Source organism: Myotis brandtii, unplaced genomic scaffold (assembly GCF_000412655.1).
Source record: "Myotis brandtii unplaced genomic scaffold, ASM41265v1 scaffold825, whole genome shotgun sequence".
In the NCBI taxonomy this organism is placed as follows: domain Eukaryota; kingdom Metazoa; phylum Chordata; class Mammalia; order Chiroptera; family Vespertilionidae; genus Myotis; species Myotis brandtii.
In genome coordinates, this window is record NW_005371349.1 from 679,748 (window position 1) to 680,083 (window position 336).

At 64.3% G+C, this 336-nt stretch overlaps 2 protein-coding genes across 4 annotated transcripts in view; one reads left to right on the forward strand and one right to left on the reverse strand.

The window, feature by feature from the left end:
* The window catches only part of DNAH17 (dynein, axonemal, heavy chain 17), a 76,281-nt gene extending 75,951 nt beyond the window's left edge, over positions 1–330 (forward strand). The window contains 1 exon segment of the mRNA XM_014531725.1: positions 1–330. Coding sequence (XP_014387211.1) covers positions 1–227 — 227 coding nt within the window. The 3' untranslated portion in view covers positions 228–330.
* The window catches only part of PGS1 (phosphatidylglycerophosphate synthase 1), a 36,264-nt gene continuing 35,929 nt past the window's right edge, over positions 2–336 (reverse strand). For 2 of the 3 annotated variants that reach the window (XM_014531813.1, XM_014531811.1), the window contains exon 10: positions 2–72. The gene's annotated coding sequence lies outside the window, so the exon portion shown is untranslated. Of the gene's footprint in view, positions 162–336 lie in introns of all 3 variants that reach the window. The other variant, XM_014531812.1, reaches the window with a different exon arrangement.

Below are 336 nucleotides of genomic sequence, written 5' to 3' on the forward strand. Positions count from 1 at the left end.
CCGGGGTCATCGCCGAGGCGCGGCTGAAGGAGCTGACGCCGGCCATGCCCGTCATCTTCATCAAGGCCATCCCTGTGGACCGCATGGAGACCAAGAACATCTATGAGTGTCCCGTGTACAAAACACGCATGCGCGGCCCCACCTACGTCTGGACCTTCAACCTGAAGACCAAAGAGAAGGCGTCCAAGTGGGTGCTGGCGGCCGTGGCGCTGCTCCTGCAGGTCTAGCCCCTCCCCGGCCAGGCCTGACCAGCATCGCCCTGGGACTAGCGTGGACTTACAGGAACTGAGGGCCGCTGTCTGTCAACACGGTCAGGGCCCGTGAGCGCGTGCGCAC